Here is a 19,247-nt window from a genome sequence, read left to right on the forward strand (position 1 = left end):
CTGTAACTCTTTTCTCCTTACATGAAGGGCACCAAGAGCGCTTGTTCTAGAACCAGTATGCAATGCCTTCCTCCGTCATCGCGGAGCTCCCTCCAATCGCTATCAAGGAAGGGCTTCTGGAACGCAGTGGTATAGCCCAGTGACAATGATATCGCATAGCCTAGGTAATTGATTTGACTCTAATGTAGAACATGATGTAGATACAGTGAGTTGAATAGATGCTTACGCATGAAGGCTTTCAGCAGACCTCAGGCAACTTGGTATTGGACTGTTAAATAACCAGCAGCCTTGAAGAATCGGCATCAGAATGACTCTGAAGATTTTCGCAGCTCATTCGAGACCAAAAAATCTCAAGACCTTCCATGTGTCTATTTCAGCGTCATCACACCTATGTGAACTGTACACAATCCTGATCGTCTATCCTCCGATACTCGTACATCCCGATAACGCCAAGCAATGATATGTCATACCCTCCAGCCTCGCGGCTAGTCCAAACCCCCCTTCTGCTGCCACCCTACTCTCTCCAAGCTACTCAGCTCAATCAAGAATTCCGTCTCTCATGATCCATCCCGACCATCTCATACCCGCCCTCACCATCCCTCCCTCTCCCGCGTCCCCGTCCCCTGGAGAACCCAAGCCCATCCTCCTCGTCGCCGGTGCCACCATTCTGCGCAGCGCCGTCACCACTGCTCCCAGCACCGCCCCCGATATTTCCACCGCCTCCTCCACCGAAAGATATTGGCCTCAGCTCGCGGTATCTAGACCCCCAAACGGCCAAAGCCACACAGATACCCGAGCTGGCCGCCATGGCACCCCACCACATTGCGTTCCGTGGTATGCGGCCGGTGTATAGGCTCGTGACGACGAGGTGTAGACCATGCATCGTCAGCGCGAAGTCGGGTACGAGCTTTGAACGGCCGATGAGGATAATGATTGCGACGGCCCTGTTGTTGTAAGTCAGCGCTGGTCTTCAAGCCGTTGCCCTTGCTTGCTTGCTCGCTCCTTTTCTCCTTCCACCCAGCGAGCCCCAGGCTCCCGGGAGCCACAAACCACCAGCCCAAACATCCCGTATGAAGGATGGAAAAGAAGGGAAGAACTCACATGCAAAAACCCCCATCAAGAACCCACAAGAAAGCTCCCAACCACCCCTGCGTCGTATCTCCCCGAACAGCCTCCCACCCAAACACGAGATCCAGCGTGAACCCCGTACCAGCGACGAGCGCCGAGAAGAGCATCAGCACCAGCGCCCCGGCATAGTACAGTCCTTGTAGCGCCGCGATCTGCGAAGCGATGCGCAGCGGGGGCAGGTCGTTGAGGGCGCCTGGCCGGGGCGGCTTGCGACGGCGGGGCATGGCGGGTTGAGGTCACGGTTGTTTGGGAGGGTTGTTTGCTTCGGATTTCGGGGAACCGTCTAGCAGGTTTCTGGAGCAATGGAGATGGTTGAATGGGTCGTTGTTTTGGTGGTCGTCGTCGGCAGGAAGGGAGAGAGAGGTTTGTCTAGGTGTCGTTGCGAAAGACAGTCGTGCGCTCTGTCTTGTTCTTGTCTTGCGAATCTCGCTACCGGCGGAGCATTATCGAGCTTTCCTTTGCGGTTCGCAATAAGATACTCCCAGACCACCCCGGTCGTAATCCCTTCTTCCTTGGAGCAAATCTCCGCGGCCGCTTATAAGCTCTTGCGTTCCTATTGGCAATCAAAGGCTGGGGAGATTGCGTTAAAAGTTCAAACCTCGGCGTCGATTCGTTCTCCGGAGGGATCGTTTTCGTCTTTTTGTACGTATGTCAAAGTAATTAGTAGTTTGTTTCGTCCAAGCTGTCACGTTTGGAAGGATGTGCCACAAGGGAAGCAGCGGGATGTTGACAGTTTTGGTGGCTGGAGTCCCGTCAGCTGGGCCAGTGTGCGCCACACTTGCCTTGTGTTTTTTGCGGCGCGCCGGTGCGCCTGTGCCTGCCTAGAATCGCAACGGCAGAGCTTCCAATCGGCACCCGCCGCGCTAAGGATGAATGAGGCAAGGCTCACATTGGAGTTGAGCCGTGACGGAGCCACCCCGGTAGAGTGGATTATTCCACTTTAGGCCACCGCTCGGTATTCTGCCGGCCCTCCAATTCGAACTTCGCGCCGCGTTGCTCAAGATCTACAGAAGTCGTCATCCAAGAATTCGAGACTTCATCTGAACCGCCACTCACCGAGCATACACGCCAGATCAACCCACTTGACGCCAACAGTCTGCTTCTTCAACCAAGCCATCCTCGAGCACCCACCACCGACAGAACAATTCCATCAACCCCCTCCCGATCCTCCCGACACCGACGCCCACGCCACAGCTCCTGAACTTCCCTCTCTCGTCGACACAATGGGCCTCTTCTCCTCCTTCCAATCCGAAGAAGCCAAGCGCGCCGAAGAAGTCCGCACAGGCGCAGTCGCCCCGGACCGCAGCGAACGCCGCAAGTGCTGGGAGGCCCGCGACGCATACTTTGGCTGCCTCGACCGCAACGTCATCGTCGACGCCCTCAAGGACGACGCCAAAGCCCGCAAGGCGTGTCCCGCCGAGAACCAGGTCTTTGAGCGGGATTGCGCTGCTGCTTGGGTATGTGCCGTATCCCCCCTATTCGGATTCCATTCCTCCTTGCGCAGTCGTCTTTGGGCCCTTCAGCGATCACGGGTGTAGCTTCTTGCTACCCCAGCGGCAGGACCTTTGACCAGAGCTGTCACCTGTTCACGCAACAAAGACGCACAAGAAAACGCCAAACCCCGAGACCTTGAACGAAGACCCTCACTCTGAACAATATCCAAACTAACACCTCCCCCCACCTTCTAGGTAAAATACTTCAAGCAATGGCGCGTAGCAGACCTCCAAAAGAAGCAGCGCATAGCCCAGCTCGAAGCCGAAAACGCAATCAAGATGGACGTCACCACCACCTTTGCCGACCAGCCCTCAGCCTCCTCCTCCTCCTCTAAGGGACCGACGCCAACAAAGGTTGATCTGCAGGATATGCTCGCCTCGAGGAGACAGTAAGGGGGCGCGCGCAATGAGCAGAAAACAAAAGAAACAAGTTCAATATGAACGAACCAACCACCACCCCCACGACTTGTCAGATTGGGGGGTGAAATGGGAGGATTCCCCCTCCTCAGCCTCCTTCTCTCTGGCCAATCTGTCTGACGACGCCGAGTTGTCAGCATTTGTACATGGCCCCTTTGATACCAGAAAACCTCTCTTTCCTCCAGCCACCATTCGCTGGTGTACAACACTGTGTTTCTAGATACTCCTCTCCTCAGGGGTCCGGCGGGATTCAGAATAACGTCTGTTGAATAATGTAAACCACAATGACAAAAAAAGAAAAGAACCCTTGGCCATCAATGAGCTTTACGCCCCAGCTAGCTTCCAACGCGTAGGAATATACGTTACCCAGAAACACATCACAACGCAGACTTGACTTCAACACAGTTGAGAACCGACTCTTCTATTTGTGCTACCTAGACGCACCCAACCCCATCCATATTATGGGAAGGGAATAAAGCGCCCTCTTGAATATCGCTATAAAGTTTTCCACCAATTCCATCCCGACTCCTAATTCTTTTTTTCTCCCTTTTGCCTTTGGTTCCTAGCAGAGTTTGGTCATCACCGGGGGCGGAAAACAATGATTTTTTACGTGATGACCTTTATGTATGAGAGACATTCTGTATGGGCGAAAAACAACAAAAAAAACCAAAAAGAGGTTTAATAAGAAAACCCAAGGAAAAAGGTGGGAGGAGAGAGAAAAGAAAGTTTGAAAAAAAAAGAAGCATGCTCAATGCAATGGTGGTATCATCCATGAGAGAAAACACTAGTAAAAAGCTCTGTGACTCGTCTCGGCTCTCTGTTGCCTCGGTCGCTGTGAGACCTCGTTGAACGAGCTTGCAGAATTTGTCATTGACCCCGTTGATGCAATTGTTGATTTGTCGACCCGTCTCTCTCTCCCTCTCTGCTGCTGATGCTTCATCCACCCTTCTCTTCCCGTCGCGTGCCGTTCCCTGTATCGTCACTGCCCCCACTCGTACTCCTAACGACGCGGATCCGTCTGCTGTTGTTCCGCAAGAGGCGACTTGCGCCCTAAGCAAGGCCCATGCGGAAGCTGCTCTGTCCGCCAGCCTCCTTGGGGAGCGGCGGCAAGGCTTTATCCAGCGAGTCCTTGCTAAGGCGAGGCTTGATGTTAAGCGAGTCCTCTCTGCTCATTGTGGAACCGTTTCCGTTTGGCAGCGCCCCGTAGCCGCTGTCTTGACTTTCGGGCTTGAGGTGATGTCCTTTTGGCGGCGTCGGTGGCGCATAGTCCCTCAGTCCAGCGAATCTGCCCTCCATACTAGGCTTCGCTGGTGTAGCCGGTCGGTGGTCATCCCCATCACGACTCGCTGCCCCGTCTCTGCTTCTGCCACCAAGCGACGAAGCCTCTCCTGCCTCTTCAACTACAGGCAGGATAGGAGCCCCTTGGCCACCAGATTCTCGCCGTTCGTTCATCTTGGTTGTCGATAGGACGACATCTGGAACGTTGAGCTCGGAAGCCCCGTGTCTCTCGGATCTTCGGGCATCTTGCTGGGCTCGCTCGACGGTTTCGCGTGCTTCGGGGGATATTGGAGCGCTAGGCGGAGTTGGCGGAGGCCGGTAGTCGGGCATTGGGGGAATGTTGTTTGTCCCCGACCTCCGGCGCATACTCGAGCTCCAGCTGGCAACACGCTGCCTCTCCGCAGCCGCAGCCGCCTCGATCTGCTCCTGGTCCTTCCGCTGCTTCTCCCTAATCGCCTCTTCGGGGGACATCGTGATACCCTCGACGAAGTTGTAGAATCGGTCGCCGTACTGTTCAGGGGGAAGAGCGGAGATCTTGGTCTTGTCGCTTGTCAGTCCCTTCCAGAAGTGCTCAATCTTTTTGATCATTCCGTACTATACAGAAAGTTAGTAATGAAACGGCAAGCGTGGGAAGAAGTCTTACGTGAGTCAGGCAGTCGATGACACCCAGGTAGTAGATCTCGTCGGCTGGAGAGTTGTCCTCGTGGGTCGCCTGGAATCCACCATCGTCCTGGTTGAAGATGTATCCCGACCTGCTATGCCCCTCATCGAGCTCGTCTGGCATTTGAGCTGCAGTCTGTCCCATGGGCACTGGCCGTTCGTGCCTGATCATGTTGCGCAGCTCCCGTGCCTTGCGAGCATTCTCCAGTTTGGATGGTGTTCGCAAGAGAACCGATGGCGGCTCGCCATCTTCTTGCTCGCCGCCGGGGTTGAAGACCTGAAGGGTCTTTCCTCGAAGATTCTCCTCGTTTCCTCGCTGTAAATCGTGGATACCGATCAACAGAGAGTAGTCCATGATCTTGAGCTTCTTCATCAAGACCACATCCTTTTGCAGCTGCTCCAAGAAAAGCTTCTTCTTCTGGATGCCGAGCTCGAGGTTTCGTTGTCTGCGCATCCAGTTGAGATCCTTCAGCGTCGCTCGAGGGTTCTTGTCCAGGTCCTCTTCCTTATAGTCGCGGCCAATGGTAGATCCCTTCAAGTCGAACGTGGTGTGGATGTCCCGGTGGGGAGGGAAGAGGTTGTTCATTACTACGAAGTGAATCTTCTTCCCGTAGGGCATCTTGACTCGGTGAAGACCGTAGAACTGAGAGAGCAGCGTGTTCGGGTTTTCGGTGACGTGGTGGTAGTAGTCCTTCAGGACCTTGCGGAGGAACTTGTGCTCGGCGTGGTGGATAGTCTTGATTATGTACTTGTAGTCTCTGGAGAAGTAGAAGAAACTACCACTCTTTCCAGGGGAACCCAGTTCAGACAGGATATACTTGCCCGTCAGAGACATGAGGTAGTCTGCGGGATCCAAGCGAAACAGGCCGCGTAGATGTCGGAATACCCAAGGCGCATAATCCTTAAATTTGAAATCGTACTTCGCCGAGGGTACCAACTCGTTTCCGGCACTGAAAAAATTAGTAAACTTGCAAAGCACGTGGGTAACGCGGGATTTGACGTACATGTCAAAAGTCGACTTCTGCTTTGCCTCAAAGTCAGCATCCGTAAGGGGCCGGTCGAGCTTCGCGTTCGTGCGGGACACGGAGACACGGATGCCCGTCAACATGTTATAGGCGGTGACCCAGTTGGTGTGATGTTCGTCGACCTTTGTGCCGACCAGGACTCTATCATCATCCTCCTCTTCCTTTCTCTTCCTCTTGCTCGCCCGCTTTTGTCGATAATGCTCGGCCCAGCGCAGGGCTTCTTCGTCGGGTACCACCTCGTCACGCGGTACATCGGACTGCATGGAGCGGGTATCTCTCCGCACCAGATTAAGGGACGCCCTACGCACTCTTTGCGTGGTGCTTGTGGGAGAGAAGCGACCGCTAGAGAAGCCCGTGTCGGAGCCGTCCTTGGAAGCGCGATTGGATTGGGTACCGGGGACTTCGAGAGTATGACGATGCTTCAATCCGCCATTTGGCGGTTGCAGACCCGTCGATGTTGATCCGTTGGGGGTAGCACCACCAGATTGATACAGTGGTGGAGAAGAGAAGCGTTGCGGTGATGTCGGCTGGTTATTGGCGGTGGGATCTGGGGACAGTGATGCGTTGCTGGGTGCTGGCGCGGGCGTTGTGTGGCCGTTGGCAAGTTTACCTTGTGATGGTATTGCAGGAGGTGCGTAATTGGGACTGCTGGTACCGTTTGTTTTTATGGTATGATCGATGGATCCGGCCGCGGGCGATGCAATTGATGGCGGCGTGAGGTAGTTATCGGTCGGGCTCGATTGCTCGGTATCGGAAGATGGCTTCTTGATGATAGTGATGGGCGGCGGCGGAGCTGTCCGGTCGGGCATGGTAACGGTGTGTCCATTTTGTAGCGGATGCTTCTGATTCTTGTAATCGTTGTACTGGTCGTGGTGATGAGAGTCATGGTCGTGATAATCAAAGTCTGCGCCTCCTCCGGCCCCTGCCGAGCCGTTGGGCAACGAGCTCATGCTAGTCGGCCTCGTCCCATTCATCTGATTAGGGATGGAATCAGAGGCGTCTGAGGCGTGGGTTGATGAGGTTGAGCTTTCGTCGAAGCTATCATGGAGGTTGTTTGAGCGCGATGGGCGAAGTGGTAGGGTATGGGAGAGCCCATCAATTGGGTGCTTGCGGTCAGACAGATCAAGCGTGTTGTTTGGGTCGAGGTCCAGAAAGTCGGAATTTGGCGAGTAGACGGGGGCGTTCTCGCGGGTGAGGTAGGTGGGCATGGTCGGTCGGCCAGGGTTCGAGACGTCGGGAGGCTGGACGTAGCTGAATGTAGGAGTGGATGTGACGGGGGGTGTAAACGGCTACTGCTACTATTCTGAGCGATGTCGTTATTTTGTCTCTAGTTTCTCCTGGTTGTTCGTGGGGGGTATCAGCGGTAGGATGGCGATATTATCGAGTCCTTGGATCGTTCGTTTGTTGGATTGAAAGAAAGAAAAACAGAACAGGCCGAGCAAAGCCTCAGCACATTGTTTTCCGATGAAAGAAAAAACAACGCAAAAGTCGAATCAATGCGGCCGTTTGTTCGTATGGATCGTCGAGGTTTGGGGGGTATCGTACTTTCGCTAAGTGTGCAATTGACGGGGGGTTGACGTTGTCGCTGTCGATGGCGAAGATCGACGAGTACCAGAAGGAAAGATCGGAAATTAGGGACGATGCGTCGCTCCTGACTATGCGGTCCAAGTCGTCAGGTTCGTCTTTGTCGGGATGGAGGACTAGACGAAGAGAGAGAGGAGGAAGCGTCGGAGAAGATGTGGAGGGTTGCGAGTCGAGACGGAGACAGAGACAGAGACGGGAGAGGATAAATCAATGGCTCGGGCATGTCTCGACGGCGGCGCGGCGCATGATAAGACGAGGTGGGTGGTGGTGGCCGGTTGGTTGAAGAGAGGGAGTAGGAGAGAAAGCCGGGGAAGAGAGGTTTTGACGATGAGAAAGTCTCAGGTCAACGACACGGCGAGAGCGCGCAAGGTTACGGGTCCACGTCGGTGGAAGAGACGACCTGCAGGGCAGTACAGATGGTGTCCAGTAGGTACCTTAAGGTACGAGCCTACGGGTCACAGGTGAGGTGGGCAGGCTTCATCAGTCGCAAGGGAGACGCTGGAGACACATCAGGAACAGCCGAACAGGCGGCCCGGTCCACTGAAAGAAAGCCACCAGGCCCCCGCCGGTACCACTGATCACGACACAGAACCACTGAGAGACGCTGGAAGCCCGACGTGGACAGGACAGTGGAGGTTATCTTCCATTGACAGTCCTTCAAGAGGTGCGTGCTCCACCTCAAGGTTTACCACCTCAAATTCACCTGAAAGCAGGATGTTCAGCAGAGGGGCGGGACTCGGGAGACAGACACTGGTCCTCTGGCAGTTCAGTGGGCGATTTGGCAGAGAACCTAATGAAAGTGGGAGGCGGGTGTACAAGAGGTTCCTACTTCCTAGTACATAGATACGTACTGCGGTATCCACTGTTCGGCTGGATGTTTGCCCAGTCGCACACTTCCTCCCGCGCCTTACCTAAGCTTCCTGGTGGTTTAGTACCTTAGGTTGCCAGGCGCCACGTTCCTGGATGGAGGAAGGAGACGGGCTGGGTGAGTGGGTGGATAAGGTATGTATGTATACCTCCACCATTGATTGCATGCAGAGGTACTTGAAGATCCACCCTCTCCAAATGAGAGAAAAGTCCGCATCTCTGAGTGGCCGACGATGGGGCTCTCGTGCTGGGGTCCCTGGCCCAATCAGGCTTAGCCGCCCACCGGTCTCTGGGTCCTGTTGCCGGGGCTCGAAATGAGCCGGCGACCTCTTCGCTTTTTGTTCACTTGTTCTCTGTGCCTCACTCTCTCTCTCTTTCTGAGCCCTTCAGTCCCTCTCCTCCTCCAGAGTTAGGTACACCAAATATTGAAGCTAGACACACTTAGGTAATCGTCCTCCGCCAATGGCCCCCCGTGCCCCCGTCTCGCTCTCGCCGACATGGTCACTGTTCACTGGTCAAGAACACATGCGGACAGCAGCAAGTCCCGCCGCCCAGCCCAGGCCCAAGACGTGCTTGACGCCGTGTTTCCGGCCAACTGGTTCAGATTCGACCACCAAGCCACGGCATCCAATCTCGGCTTGTCAAGGACCGTAGAAGGCGTCTCGAAGGGGGAGGGGGGGCCTGAAGGAGCCCCAAATGTGCCACCAGTCGCTGATGACCGTCGATACTCCGTACATTTCTTGAAGTTCTTCCGGAGTAACCTCTCTGCCACCATGGCCCTGACTCCATAAGACGTCAAAATCATGGGACGGAAGACCCCGCGGTCCTTGCATACACGTACATAAGCGGTCCCCTTTTCCACTCTCATATCCGTACTATTCATAGCACCTCTGCTCCCCATTCAACGACCTCTTGCGTGGATACGTGGATATGCTCACCAGTAGGTAGCATCGGATCGTCGACTGAGCCTCACTGTGCATGCAGCTCCTTAATCGACCTGCCATCACATCGGCCCTTGGAAGACGGAAGGTGGAAGTTGGAAATCCTGAGTCCTCACCTCCAATATTTCCCTGTCCCATCACTCCATTACCAAGTCTCGTCATTGCCAAAGTTAGGCTTTTGCACTGATCCACCATGTGTGTCTCACAGCCACACTCCTATTGTGTTCCTGCATATCCCTATGCCGCCGCGAAATCAGACATGCATTCGATAGCACTCTGCTAGATATTGATATTGTGCTCAGATGGCGGTATATCGACTTCGCGTCTCATCCCTCTCGCCTCGCCCCTTACACGGTAACGTCCCTCTGCCTTGAGAGGTTCAGGGTACTCTTTTCAACTCGTCCCGAGATCTCAGGAGTCAGGGGCCAATTTTCACCAAAGCAAAGGTCCAACGGGAGCCGCAATGGATCAAATACCCCCGGACAGTTGTACGCGTGACATGTTGCATACAGACACGCTTGTCCAGAACCATCCCATTCCCGCCGTCAACACCTTAATATGAACGACCTGCCGCTCTGCATGCATGGCCGCCCCGTTGAGGGGCCCCCCTTCCCCTCTGCTTCGTATAGGTAGAGGCAACAGATTACAGAAAACTCCCCCTGCGCAGCTGGAAGACCCTCGTTATGCTCCTGCAGAGCGGGGTGCACCACCAAACGTTGGGACATTGCATCCTCTGGTCATCCCCCTTTAATTGTCTCTGTTTGTCGCAAAGCTACGGATCCTCTGGAGTCTCTGTTCCCGAATAGACAGGATGACGAACAAGACGATGGAGATTGTGGAAATGGAGTCGGCATGTCCTCAGCGCTCACGTACGTCTAGCGGAACAGTAGACTTACTCAAGCCTCATAAAGACACTTTTCCCCCCGATAGTAGTGCTTCACAGCAGCGAGAAAGGCTCAAAACACGGAAGATGTGCATTTACAGATGGCGATATTGACTTCCGCCTTGCCTGACCTTCACTCGTCCTCCAGTCCACTGTTCATCTCACCACTAGTGCCGCGGGGCACGGGAACCCAAAGAACCCCGGGCCCGATCGCCGTCAGCAGTTAATCGGGTCTCTCTTCATCTGCCTTCTGGGCTGTCCGCGCCATACCTGCCTTTTCCATTAAGATTCCCACTGTCGCCCTGAACACACATGTTTAGTTGCCCAAGTCTTAGGGCTGACCTAAGCACCCTTCAGGGGCAGCCAAGGATCTTTCGTGAGAGACAAGAACCAACGCGTTGCCCAATCACATATGGATCCGAAGCGTCCAAGTTGGTTTGTTCGAAATCAGTTTTTGGTCATCCGCGATTCCGCGGCAGCTAGCCAGCTACCGCATCCCGAGGGCCGCGCCGGACCATGACTCAACCAGATATTTGTATTCGGACGGATATGGAATCATGGATAGAGCTCATCGTCCCTATCAAAAAGCATATTTCTAATTGTGCCACTCGGACAAGTTCCTCTAAAGTAGAACGATGTTGCCGAAGCCAGAGCCGTAGCCACTGCCATTCTTTTCAGATGTCCAGTCTCAGTCCTCAGTCATCTAAGCCAAGGTCTTACCGCCGCGGATCCCCAAGACGGGTAGAAAGATTGCGTATACGTGCCAAAAAAGGATGCCAACTCATCAGGCGCCCAAGATCGTCCAAGGTCACATCACGCACCACAAATCACACAACACACATCACACTCGCACCACACGCCCCCAAAAACCTGACCGCCAGTCCCCCCAAGGTTGCTGATAGTGAGCCCTTCGGAGAGTCGGGGAAAGATGAAAGGCACACGCTCGCCCGCTGACCCGCTCACTCACTCACACACCGTCTGATGAGAAGCTAGCCAGCGTGCCAGCCCAAACCCCGTCGATCCTCTATACCGACCATCCAACCGACCGTGACGTCGTGCCAGTCCTGGCCGTTACAACTGCACTAAACATGCACAGTCCCTGATTTTCCCTGGATCGCCAGAACGTGGACGATCCCTTGGGACTGCCCAAAAAATGCAATGACCTCATGGTTCACCTGCCCATCGACTCTGTCGTCTACCCAGGCTCTCACTCATAGGGTCGGCACTTGAGCCCAGTCTTGCCGCACGTGGAACATGAGAATGGACTACAGCAAAGACTCTGGGCCCCAAATTCAATCGTCCACTCATTGCCGCAAACTTCCCTAGTAGCACAACCAGGGATGCCCTCTCACCGACCGGACACCCACCGCCCAATTCTTCCACCAGGAAAACCAAGAAGGCTGTTCACACAACAAGTCCCTTCCCTGACATTTTCACTTCATGATACTCCGTACCCGCTCCGCGTTCCCGCGCCTGGGATGAACCTCCTTGGTTTACGCGCGTATGCCTGGCCTTCACTCCCGCTCGCACCCTTTCCTGCCCGGCGCCCCCTTTCAGCCGCCAAAACAGGAACGTTGTTCTACAGTGTTGAATGAAAGAAATAATGTAAAAAGATTTCTTTATGGTTGCATCGAGAGCTTTGGCCACCCATCGCGGCACGGCACGGAAAGGGGCGCTTGCAATAAGGTCGTTCATGCTAGGTATGCAGTGCAAGCTGGTCATGGGCACGAACATGTTTGATGCCTTGAGTTCCAATACTCGTATGAGAGTGTTTATCGATTGGTCAGCGACTTGTCACTCTGAGCTTCACTGAGTTGAAACTTTGAGGCATCTTGCCCGATTCTCACTCTTCCACTCTGTTCTTCAATATCTCCCGTCATTCATCTTCTCATCTCGCCAATATGAGGCCTCCCAATACAGTTCGTAACGACGGCCTCCTCGGGATTACGATAATCTGAACTCATCATTCCCCCTGAACCTAATTAACTCCCGTCCTTTTGCCCCCAGACATGTTCATGCCCTTATCATCAGAGCCCCAACGGAATCGTCCGTGACAGATCGCGAATGAACAATGCAAATGAATGTTTCCGAGCACGTTCATCTGCCCCTAGCTGCAATTTACAAACAACGGACCGACAAAGCTTTCTCGTTCCCTCAATTGCTTGGAACCCCCCAGGATCAACATATTGATGCTGGCAATGGGATGTAAAACAACAGATGATTGGCTTGTCACTCCAGCCAACAAAGTCGCCGCCCTCCCCTTCATGCGCTGAACAGCCTCTCTTTCACATGTTTGTTTTAGATCAGAAAAAAAAAAGCTATTCGAAACATTCCACAGGTAGCACAAAGGTTCTCATGCGCAGCATCTGATGTGGCGCACCTGTCACCAGATGGCATTCCCGCCGTCCTAGAGCTTATGCGGCCCTCAACTTGAGACTTGAGTTCATCCCATATCCTCGCCATGAGCCCTGCCTTCTGTTGAGCATGTAAAATGGTTAGTGGTCCTTCCAAGCTCAAATTCAAGTCCTCTTGCTGTGAATGTAGGATTGCTTGCGGTCCTAGATAATGCATAACCAATGTACTGTATTATTATGGTATCATATTATCCAGCCTCTGCTCAGCTACCTGCCTGGAGCAGCATGTCCATCGGGTCCATGTCGCCGAAAATTCTCTCCAGACTCGTGAAATCAATACCGTCGAGGTCATAGTAATGACCATATCCTTCCTCATATGTATTTGCCGGGTAGCCTCCGTTGCCTGTTTCCCTAGCCTCCGTAGATCCCGATGTGCTAGCTCCTGAGACATCACCTTTCAGGACAGGGTGGATAGGTTGGCCATCGAAAGGGTGAGTCAACTGGCGGACATAGGTGAGCGCCGTCTCAAGGGTACAAGTAGACTTTCCTGAAGATAGGTTTCTCTGTATGGATTGAAGTGATTCTTTTCCGTCCTTTGGGTCAGCTTGTTCATCTTCGGAAGCCATGAAGGAAAGGTACTTACTGCCGAGGCGGTTTGCTATCCCAAATATGTTAGAAAGAAGGGGCTGTGAAAGAGATTGATAGGAGCGATACTCACCAATAGGCCAACGAGTCCCTATCTGCTCCAGGAACAACTCCAGCAGATCAAGCTGGGAGGAGTAAAGGGATATCTCAGACGAGAGCGCCCTTTGCAAAGAGAAGATTGCGCCAACCAAAAGAACAATATAGGAGCACAGCGGGTCGACGACGTCAAGGTAGGCAGGCTTCCATTTCCCAACGACTTCGGCGGCATCGTTTGCCTTGGCCAAGATCGAGTGCCAGTGTGCTGTGAGATCGAGAGCAGCTGTGGTCGACGAGCTGCTCATCTCCACGGCACAGATTGCGAGTAGCAAGTCGGAGCTGAAATCATTAGCTTCACTGGTCCGATGTCATGTGGGCACGGTATCGAGTGAGGATCACAGTGCTTACCACGACCAGACTAGCAGATTCTTCAGCCGAGACGCGTGGTCTTCTCCAGTCTCGCCAACGCTCAGGTTCCTAACAGGCTGAAAGTACCATGAAGGCAAGGCAAAGGCCGTGGCTGCGCTATCGCTCTCGAGCTCTCGCAGGCGGTTTTCGAGGCCTCGGGTGCCGCTGCATTTCACTAAGGACCTGAGTTCTGTGACGAATCTCACGAAGGTGCATACGCCGAGATAGAGTGCCTGGTTCGTGCATGCTGGTTGAGAGAAGATGGTTTTCATCGTCCGCCAGGCCTTCGTATGCGTTGACCGGTTCCGAGATTCGTGCTGTGACAGGTCTTGATTCTGTTCTGAGTCAAAGAATGGTTGTGTGATGGACTCGGTGGGTGGTTCAGAAGCGAGCTTGATCTTCTCTTCGAGGCGATTTGAGATGGCGTTTGGTGATGCACTTTAAAAGCCTCCGCGTCAGCACAGTAGAGCTGATCTCCCAGGCTTGTCAAAGCGTGACTTACGTGATAGCACAACAGCAGGAATCAAGGCGATAGATGCACCACCATACCCTATTCCACTCCTCCATCTCAGCATCCAAGTCGTCAGCCCCGTCCCGTCGTCTCGCTGCTAGTCCATCCCCACCGCCAGCGTCCTCTTCGTCGTTGCGATGAAAGTTCCTGCCAGACTCTTTGCGCTGTCCTCCAAGACGCATCGTGTAGTACAGATCAGCCATCCTGGTGATCTTGGTGGTCTCGGTGACAGTCGCCCACGTCAAGGAGTCGGACATGGCGTGGAGGCAGAGAAGGAAAGATGCTTTCAGTTCGTCCACGCTCAGCTCCGAGTCGTTTGAGAGGCATTTTGCTCGTTGAGCAAAATCTTCTGGTGACCATGGCATGACGCCTGGGGTAGCGAATCGTGATGACACGGTGAATAGGGCCATTTTTAGGCGCGACGACATGTGCAGCGCGCTTCTGAGTCGTCTGTCTGGACAAGTATCGAGTAGAGGATAGTTTGGTTGGATGTGTTTGAAGTATAGATCCAAGCTTGAGTGCTCTATTAGTCCCTCGTCTCTCGCTTGATGTTTCCTCAGGGATGAGTGCTGTCGCTCACAGGTAAGTTTCTATCTCGAGGCTGACGTTTGGGCCGTATGATAGCGGTCTTCCCAAGACATTTTCAGGCCAAGACACCAGGGAAACATCACCATTAGTTCGTATTCGATTCGAAGCTCTAGATGTTATATAATCTGAGCCGTCGGTGCAGATGGTGGTGTCCGGGACTCGACCACTTGAGCTGCGCTCAGAAGAGGCGGTCGACCCAGTAAACGTCGAGCGTTTGAGTCTTTTTGTACATCCCTTTGGAGGCCCTATAACACGTACGTATTAGAAAATCAAGTCGAAGTAAACCTTTGGGTTACACGCTTACCTGGTTTTCTTCTTCGTTTGGTATACGAACAGCTTACGAGACGCGTCTGGCAGTTGCCACAAGCAGGACGGACTTGATCACCTGTTCCGCGTTCACGCTGTTAATCAAGGCTATATGGCTAGATGAGTACCACAGTCTAGGAGCGGCTCGATCTCCTACATTTGATTTTCTTTCTACGCAGATGGTGTCAATTCAGAAGCGTCCTTTTCGGCGGGGGCAGCCGGGAGTTGGAGGATGACAACGAACATTCTACAGTGGTCACAGACTCGCAGCTTTCCCGCATCTGACTCCGGATGACTCGAGGCATTTCCTGAGGTAAGGTGATCGGCTCCAGGAATCTGAAGCGATTCGGAAGACATGACGATACGGGAACTCGGTAGCCGTTGGCCTCCAGTGTATCAAGATCCTAGATAGCTCAATGACACCCCAAATCATGACCTCACGTCCTCAAAACAGATAAAGAATAAGGCCAGAAGTTTCCAGAGTCGAATTTGGAACAAATTGTTCGGCAAAAGACCAAAGAAGTCCCAGAAGTCGAAGCTACTTGCTACGAAGTATTTAGACGGACACGGCGTTTCGTGCTGTAGGTCGCGGGACATATGCAGAGGGCCCGAAGAGGCTTAGGGATCCCGTTTTTGCGGGGTAGCCTGTGGAGGTGCCGGGAGATCTCCATGGGGCTCTCGTACTTCCTCGCTTTCTGACGTCTTTGTTTCGGCCTCGGCAATTAGGAGCGGCCCGGGACTTTATCCACTGAATTCATTTTTGATGATCAAACAATCGCATTACATTTGTAACAGTTCTGAGCCTAGTTGAACAACCCATTTGCATAACGAAGGTTACGATCGAGCTACGTCGTATGAGCCAAACTTACACTAAGGTCTCCTTTTACAGTAATGCCGAGCTTCGTCACAGACTCACAGCTTATTTAAGTACTAGGCATTACATCGCACACTAATATTCCAAAGAACTGCAAATGTATATCCGCACATAATATTGCCACATCTTGACTAGCCAGTGCCTCATTCCTTGCTAGCTATGATCTCCGACGTCCGTGGGCTGAACCGAACCAGCAAGCCCGACTGCTTCGCAAACCAATACGTCGTCACCTGCCACTCCGTCTCGCTCGACGCCCATTCGAGGCTGAACTGCCTCAATATTTGAGGCACTACCTTTCCAACTTCCATGATTGAAATATTCTTGCCAATACAAGTACGTACACCAGCACCGAACTATAAATACCGTTGAAAATGGTCAGCGTATTCCTTCGAGATAGCTTTAGCTTTATCAAAAGCTTCATACGTACACTCATGTTATGCCGGTCCATTATCTTGACAGCGTCAATGTCGTCGCTGAGCCAGCGCTCGGGCCTAAAGGTATCGGCATCGTCGCCAAAGATGCTGCGGTCGCGGTGGATCACGGCGGCGTTCATGCCTACGATGGTGCCGGCCGGTAGGTGGAACCCAGAGATTTCGGCGCCCGTCTTGGGGACGATGCGCTCGAGGGGGTAGGATACGCCCGGGTGCATCCGCATAGATTCTTTGATGCATGCTTGGCTGTGTGTTGTCTCAACATTAGGAGAGTGGATCATAAAGGCCCAGGTTGATGAATGGACTTACAGGTATTCGAGCTTTTGGCTCTCGCCGAACGTGACCACGGGCGATAGTTCTCCTTTTGCTTGTGCTTCGTCGATCTCCTTTTGTAGGATATCATACACGCGCTTGTCACGCAAAACATAGTAGAAAAGAGCTCGGAGGGCGATGCCAGTCGTATCGCTGCCAGCCAGCCTTGTTTGGTCTTAGAGTCAGTGCAGGCCACTTTGCAGAGCATTCTTTCTCTCTTACAGGTTTCCCATCAAGTGGTTCATCATATCTCGAGTGCTAATGTGTTCGCCAGTAGACGCCTGCTCTCGTCGCAAATACGCCAGGAAATCTCCTCGTTCAGACGAGTCTTGTTTGGCATCGTAATCTTCGAGGCCCTCCATCACCATCTTTGTAGCTTGAGGTTAGCTAGACACGCTCAGAAGAAAGATTTCAAGGATACACGGCACTCATGCTCGTAACTCACATTCATAACTATTGGCAACGGATCTGGAACTCCGAGCTTTTCCATCACCTTCCTCAACGTGACGTTACCCAGGAGAAACTTATGCAAATAAGGCACCTCCCCAATGATACCGCCGTACATGAGCCCGGTCTCGATGCCAGAAATAACATCATTGACATCGGACCGGGTCTCCATGAACCCGAAGCGGCGGGAGAACGTGATGGCACCAATGACGTCGAATGCGTACCACTGAACCCATGCGCCCAAGTCGACCACTTGCCCCTGCATATCGGTCATGGCATCCGTGAACATCTTTGTACAGGGATCCACCAGATACTCGAGGGTTCGAATAGATGTCATGGAGTATTTCTGTGCCACTGGTCGCTTGAGAGCCTTGTGTATCTCTGGGTCGGTCGCCGTGAACAAGCTCTGCATCGTTTTGTCTTCGTAAATAGCGTCCAGCGTGTTGTTGTTGTTGTTGTTGTTGTATTTAACGCCGTGGCGGCCGGGCTAGAGCCCTTACCGCAGACCTCCCGAAGGGTATATGGCGTGGAGGGCCGTGAGCCAAGGCTACCTACTCTACAGTACGTCGTCTCTTTACATCGTCCTCCAAATCATGCCTTGTGGCCACTACGCGTTCTGTCTGTCCCCGGTTCCCGCTGGTGCCCCAGTTTCATTCTTTCCCAAATCGTCCCTTGGAATCGGGAGGTTCTTTGTAGTCCGCACTCACATCTACCTAGGTGTGGATGCTGCTACCGCAGACAGATCTTCTGGAAGAAGTCCGTCACGCGGAGAAAGGCCTCGAAGCCTCGTGGGTCGGTGATTAATCTCTTGAAGTAGGCCTCGAGAGATCCCATAGGACCTATGGGCTCGGGCATACTGCGAGAGTGGAGGGTCGGCCACCGTTGCCTCCTCGCCAGCGTTAGTCGACAGTAGACCAGGTGGTCCACGTCTTTCGCCTCTCCACAAGAGCACATCATTAGAGCGTCGTCGTGGTTGAAACGTCGGTGATATTGCTCGAAGTCCCCGTGACCCGATCGTGCCGCCAGCAGGTGATGTAACGTAGCCCGCGGCAAGGCCAGTTCAGGAGGGCTGGACAGAGCTGCCTCAAGCCCCAAGTCCGCGTACCGCGGCCTTCGCTCTTTATACCACCATCTCCTGTGCTGGCTTTGTAATTTTTCCCTTGCAAGCCGCTTGATGCCCGCTAGTGTTGCCATTTGACCCATCCGCGCCGGCAGTGTCGTTCCTTCTTTGGCCAGCCGGTCCGCGGCCTCGTTTCCTTCGATGCCCTGGTGTCCCGGGGACCAGTGCGTCCGTATATCAAATATCCTGGCCGCTTCTTGGATTTCGAGGAACGCGTCTTGTGACGAGTCCGGCGCCTTGCCGCGGATGCCTTGTATAACGCTGGTGTTGTCGATACATATGTGGATTGGATGACCGCGATTGGTGAGCAGAGCCCTTCTGAGGCCGGTTCGCGCCCCTTCGACCTCGGCGTCGAACACTTCTGCTAGTCCGAGTCGGCCGCACCCTTGCGCTATGCGTTTGGAGTCTCGGTAGATGACGAAGCCGTACCCCACGGCTCCGTTCGTCGCCCTGGAGCCGTCCGAGAAGACGATCATATGGCTTTCCGGTACTGTCTTTAGCCAGCGCTCGAAAGCTTTCGCAGCCTCTTCTTTGCATTGAACTACTATCTGATCCTGTGAGCTTGGCAGGTACTGTGATTGGAGGAACGTTGGTCTTCCGCATCTTGGCAGAAGTTCAGCCGTCCGTTGTAGTCTCGTCTGTTGCTGTCCCTGCTGGGAGAGCCGCGCGACTAGCGGGTGTCGGCGATCAATCCTCTGTAGTCGGACTGCGGCCCGTAAACGGACGCCTTCTAAGGCGACTTTGGCTGACGGTAAGCCGGCGTCTCGGAGGAGGCTACTGGTTGGCGTTGTCCTCCAGACAGGTAGAACGATCCTTGCTGCCGCTGTAATGACGCTGTCGATCTTCTGCACGAGCCCCTTCTGGCCTGTGTTGACGGGTCTTCCTTGGAAAGGCGGACTCGTGTCTGTCTCCGCTTGGCGTCTCGAAGCCGGCTTCGTG

The 19,247-nt window shown here is 53.6% G+C and overlaps 6 protein-coding genes across 6 annotated transcripts; 2 read left to right on the forward strand and 4 right to left on the reverse strand.

Annotated features, from left to right (window-relative positions):
* Positions 1-541: 541 nt before the first annotated feature.
* On the reverse strand, positions 542-1,352 carry BDZ83DRAFT_588015 (integral membrane protein S linking to the trans Golgi network-domain-containing protein; the record flags this gene model as incomplete). Its single annotated transcript, XM_060506092.1, has 2 exons — positions 542-944; positions 1,102-1,352. 2 exons carry the CDS (start codon positions 1,350-1,352, stop codon positions 542-544), a joined length of 654 nt encoding a protein of 217 aa, XP_060360308.1.
* A 999-nt stretch (positions 1,353-2,351) lies between these two features.
* BDZ83DRAFT_588066 (cytochrome oxidase c subunit VIb-domain-containing protein) lies at positions 2,352-3,014 on the forward strand (the record flags this gene model as incomplete). Its single annotated transcript, XM_060506096.1, has 2 exons — positions 2,352-2,585; positions 2,817-3,014. The coding sequence occupies 2 exons, from the start codon at positions 2,352-2,354 to the stop codon at positions 3,012-3,014; spliced, it is 432 nt and encodes a 143-aa protein (XP_060360309.1).
* A 1,074-nt stretch (positions 3,015-4,088) lies between these two features.
* BDZ83DRAFT_756293 (phosphatidylinositol-4-phosphate 5-kinase) lies at positions 4,089-7,209 on the reverse strand (the record flags this gene model as incomplete). The annotated part of the gene is made up of 3 exons (XM_060514727.1): positions 4,089-4,910; positions 4,960-5,926; positions 5,981-7,209. The coding sequence occupies 3 exons, from the start codon at positions 7,207-7,209 to the stop codon at positions 4,089-4,091; spliced, it is 3,018 nt and encodes a 1,005-aa protein (XP_060360310.1).
* A 1,662-nt stretch (positions 7,210-8,871) lies between these two features.
* BDZ83DRAFT_635751 (uncharacterized protein) lies at positions 8,872-9,160 on the forward strand. The gene has a single exon (XM_060509201.1). It carries the CDS (start codon positions 8,915-8,917, stop codon positions 9,104-9,106), a length of 192 nt encoding a protein of 63 aa, XP_060360311.1. The 5' UTR covers positions 8,872-8,914; the 3' UTR covers positions 9,107-9,160.
* A 3,596-nt stretch (positions 9,161-12,756) lies between these two features.
* On the reverse strand, positions 12,757-15,656 carry BDZ83DRAFT_734272 (uncharacterized protein). Its single transcript, XM_060512939.1, has 9 exons — positions 15,369-15,656; positions 15,282-15,295; positions 15,123-15,203; positions 14,811-15,063; positions 14,222-14,743; positions 13,720-14,157; positions 13,349-13,650; positions 13,274-13,288; positions 12,757-13,213 (listed from the first exon to the last, which is right to left on the reverse strand). Exons 1-9 carry the CDS (start codon positions 15,479-15,481, stop codon positions 12,894-12,896), a joined length of 2,058 nt encoding a protein of 685 aa, XP_060360312.1. The 5' UTR covers positions 15,482-15,656; the 3' UTR covers positions 12,757-12,893.
* Positions 15,657-15,930: 274 nt separating this feature from the next.
* Positions 15,931-17,696, reverse strand: BDZ83DRAFT_635762 (putative P450 monooxygenase). The gene is made up of 6 exons (XM_060509202.1): positions 17,187-17,696; positions 16,964-17,109; positions 16,739-16,906; positions 16,426-16,675; positions 16,061-16,351; positions 15,931-16,001 (listed from the first exon to the last, which is right to left on the reverse strand). Exons 1-5 carry the CDS (start codon positions 17,598-17,600, stop codon positions 16,142-16,144), a joined length of 1,188 nt encoding a protein of 395 aa, XP_060360313.1. The 5' UTR covers positions 17,601-17,696; the 3' UTR covers positions 15,931-16,001; positions 16,061-16,141.
* Positions 17,697-19,247: the final 1,551 nt, after the last annotated feature.

This window comes from Colletotrichum acutatum (assembly GCF_030867785.1).
Source record: "Colletotrichum acutatum strain CBS 112980 chromosome Unknown BDZ83scaffold_122, whole genome shotgun sequence".
Lineage (NCBI taxonomy): Eukaryota > Fungi > Ascomycota > Sordariomycetes > Glomerellales > Glomerellaceae > Colletotrichum > Colletotrichum acutatum.